A 3,441-nucleotide genomic window follows, 5' to 3' on the forward strand; every position below is an offset into this window, starting at 1 on the left:
TATGACAAAGGGGGAGAGTATAAGAAAATTCAAAAGTATTCAAAAGTATAAAGAAATTAAAATTCAAATTTTTAAAAGGTGTTTTTATTAACAGGGAGTTTTTGCAAGCTTCTATTAAGGGGGAGTTTTTTTTAAGTTTGTTTGTGCTTGTCCTATTTTTATGCTCATGCTGTCTTTGAAAATCATTTATAGCATTATTTTACTTAACTTTAAATTTTCGTTGCCATAATCAAAAAGGGGGAGATTGTTGGTGCGGGAAGCATCCGACAATCAAACTCAAATTTTGATAATGACAAAGGATTCAAAGTTAAGATCATTTGTTATCATGTGTGAATGAGGTTTTTCAGGAAAGTCCTAACTGCGGTTAGGCAGGTGGAAAACCCTAGGGGGAGGTAACCTTAGGTCTTAGGGGGTGGTAACCCTAGGTGGAGGAAAACCCTAAGGGGCGACAACCTTAGGTCCTAGGGGGTAGTAACCCTAGGTGGAGGAAAATCCTAAGGGGGGTAACCTTAGGTCCTAGGGGAAGGTAACCCTAGGTAGCGAAAAACTCTAGGGAGTGATAACCCTAGGTCCTAGGAGGTGGTAACCCTAGGCAGAAAGTCCAGTCGATCTGGAGGACCGAACTGACATCAGGTATGCTCTCCTGAGTGGAGAAGGTGAGGACGCGTTCCCCGCGGAGGGAACAGTAGGCGTCGGTTCGACCAAGGGTTTCCGATCGAAAATCCGAAATTAGAATCGGACAGTCCGAAGACTGTCAAACGTATTTTTCTTATATATTATCTATTCTAACTCTGTTTTACAGGAGACTAACATTTTGTGTAGGGGTAAAATTGATCGAGATTGATCGACCGAATGTCTGGATCGATCGACCGAATGTCTGGATCGGTCAACCGAACCCCCAAGCAGCAGATCAGATTTCCAGCGAGTGGACCGGGCTCGACCAGAGGATCGATCTATCGAACCGGATTATCGATCGATCGAACTAGAGATAGGAGTTGACCAGATCGAAGCAGAGCGAGCAGATTGAGTAGATCGGATGAGAAAAAGAACATCTGATTAATCGATCGAACATGAGGATAGATCGACGATCCACCTCACGTGAGGAGAAGATCATCTGAGCCATGTTCACATTAGCCTTCCTTCCAATTCTCATCGAGTTTTGTAGAAATTCACGGAGCTCATTCACTGCCATATCATTGGCACACATCAACCTTGAAGACAATTCGTCGGTGGTTCACACGTCCTTGTTTTTAGATCGATATATTTCTATATTATTGTTTTACTCTGTTATAATAAAAAGAAAATTTTTATTTCCGTGGTTTAGATTGCAATGGACAAGTCAAAAATGTGGTTTAGACTTTGAATATTGACTTCCCCAATAAGCTAATCTCTGCATTTTATATACCATTTCTTCCTATTTCCTTTCCTTGCGAAGCTCCAATTCTGATCTAAATGGCGGCGGCGGCGGCGGCGGCAGCAGCAGTTCCCGACTACAGCGCCGCCGAGGCAGCTCCCGATCGCCTGCAAGAGCTGCTTAAGTTCGACGCCACCAAATCGGGCGTCAAAGGCCTAGCCGACGCCGGCATCACCAAGCTCCCACGAATCTTCGTCCACTCCCCCGATGACCTGCCTTCCCCACCCTCCCTCGCCCGCCTCCAAGTCCCCGTCATCGACCTCCGCGGCGTCGCCGACGACGCCCGTCGGCGGAAGGAGGCGGTGGAGCAGATCCGCGACGCCTCGAGCTCATGGGGATTCTTCCAGCTGGTGAACCACGGCGTCCCGCCGCAGATCTTGGAAGGCATGATGCAGGGGAGCCGGAGGTTCCATGAGCTCCCAAAGGAAGTGAAGGCGAAGCTCTACGGCCGCGATTTGAAGCAGAACGTGAAGTACGTCTGCAACTACGATTTGTTCCTTTCTCGGGCTGCGAACTGGAGGGATACCTTCTCGTGTACCTTCGACGCCACGCTGAATCCTCAAGACATTCCTGATGTCTGCAGGTATCAATCAACTGCATCTGCATGCCTTAACAGTTAGCTTCGTCCAAGATTATATCGACATCATTTGCAGAGACGAGATCCTGGCCTACGGCAAGCACATGCTCGGCCTTGCCGAGTCGGTGTACGAGCTGCTCTCGGAGGCACTCGGACTGAGTCCATCTCATCTCAAGAACATCAACCTCTCCAAGGGACAGTTCATGAGTGCACACTACTATCCGCCGTGCCCGGAGCCGGAGCTCACTCTGGGCACTTCCAAGCACTGCGATCCATCCTTCTTGACGCTGCTCATCGAGGACGAACTCGGCGGCCTGCAAGTTCGCCACGAAGGTCACTGGGTGGATGTGTCGACCGTTCCCGGAGCCGTAGTCGTCAATATCGGCGATCTCCTTCAGGTAATTCTTTGACCTTTCGTGTTGCTTAGAGCTTACTGAAGTAGCTAGTTTCTCTTGTTTTGTAGATCATTAGCAATGGTAAATTCAAAAGCGTGGAGCATCGAGTGTTGGCGAATCGACTAGGGCCTCGATTGTCAGTGGCGATGTTTTTTGTTGGAGTTCGCGAGGACAATTACTTGTATGGTCCGATCAAAGAGATATTGTCAGAGAATGAGGCTCCAAAATATCGAGAATTTCTTCTCGAAGAGTATTTTCAGGTTTTCGCTTCTAGAGGAATTGGAACAGAGTCTATTCTCCGCCGTTTCACTCTTTGAAACGAGAGTTTAGCTGGGATTATAATGTGTACGAGTGCGCTGCAGTTGAAGAAGAATAAAGATCGGTAAGTTAATTAAACTATTTGAAGATTGATGCGAACAGAGTACAATTTTATATATCATCTGTGATACGGCAGAATTTGTAAGTTCCCAGCCTAATATTTCTTGATCGTTGATGACTAAGCGTTCCTCGTCTTCTAGAAACGTTTTTGTTCAACATGAATACAAAGTCATAAGGTGTCGATCCAGTCCCAACCAGACCCCTTTAATGCTTAAGTGAGATAGTGAGCGCAGAAAATAATAATAAAAAAAATGAGAGAGATGAGTGCTTGACAGTTAGCCTACCGTGCTTTTGATTATCGTCCTCCTTTTTAGCGTTTTTGTTTGACGGCGTTCTTTACGACGATGGGAATTCATAATCCCTAATTGCATGAATGTTAGAAACTAACGTAGATTTCTAATAGAGAAAACAAATTATCCTAAGATTGATATTGTTTTATCGAAACATAATAAAATAATGATAAAAAATTTGATTGAGAGTTATTGTCCTTTTATAGCGTTATTTGTTCGATCTTCAAGAGCTACCGTTGTTCTTGGCATAAAATTTTGTGATTTATTATCACATTTAATTCTTAATTGTCTATCAATATCATCAACAATCTCCAATACTATGACGAAATTTCGCAACTAAATCCCGTGATTGGATGCTTCATAGTATATTATCAACTTTGTTTCTAT

General features: G+C 44.8%; 1 protein-coding gene across 1 annotated transcript; it reads left to right on the forward strand.

Annotated features, from left to right (window-relative positions):
* Positions 1–1,406: 1,406 nt before the first annotated feature.
* LOC121976473 (1-aminocyclopropane-1-carboxylate oxidase homolog 3-like) lies at positions 1,407–2,886 on the forward strand. The gene is made up of 3 exons (XM_042528644.1): positions 1,407–1,997; positions 2,068–2,389; positions 2,455–2,886. The coding sequence occupies exons 1-3, from the start codon at positions 1,453–1,455 to the stop codon at positions 2,701–2,703; spliced, it is 1,116 nt and encodes a 371-aa protein (XP_042384578.1). The 5' UTR covers positions 1,407–1,452; the 3' UTR covers positions 2,704–2,886.
* Positions 2,887–3,441: the final 555 nt, after the last annotated feature.

The sequence above is a fragment of the Zingiber officinale genome, chromosome 4B (assembly GCF_018446385.1).
Source record: "Zingiber officinale cultivar Zhangliang chromosome 4B, Zo_v1.1, whole genome shotgun sequence".
NCBI classification, from domain to species: Eukaryota; Viridiplantae; Streptophyta; class Magnoliopsida; order Zingiberales; family Zingiberaceae; genus Zingiber; species Zingiber officinale.

Bases quoted from the DNA above. Each gene is read 5' to 3' on its own strand.
- LOC121976473 (XM_042528644.1), top strand. From the start codon at position 1,453: ATGGCGGCGGCGGCGGCGGCGGCAGCAGCAGTTCCCGACTACAGCGCC. The intron at 1,998-2,067 runs GTATCAATCAAC...CATCATTTGCAG, and splicing joins GACATTCCTGATGTCTGCAG to AGACGAGATCCTGGCCTACG. The intron at 2,390-2,454 runs GTAATTCTTTGA...CTTGTTTTGTAG, and splicing joins ATATCGGCGATCTCCTTCAG to ATCATTAGCAATGGTAAATT.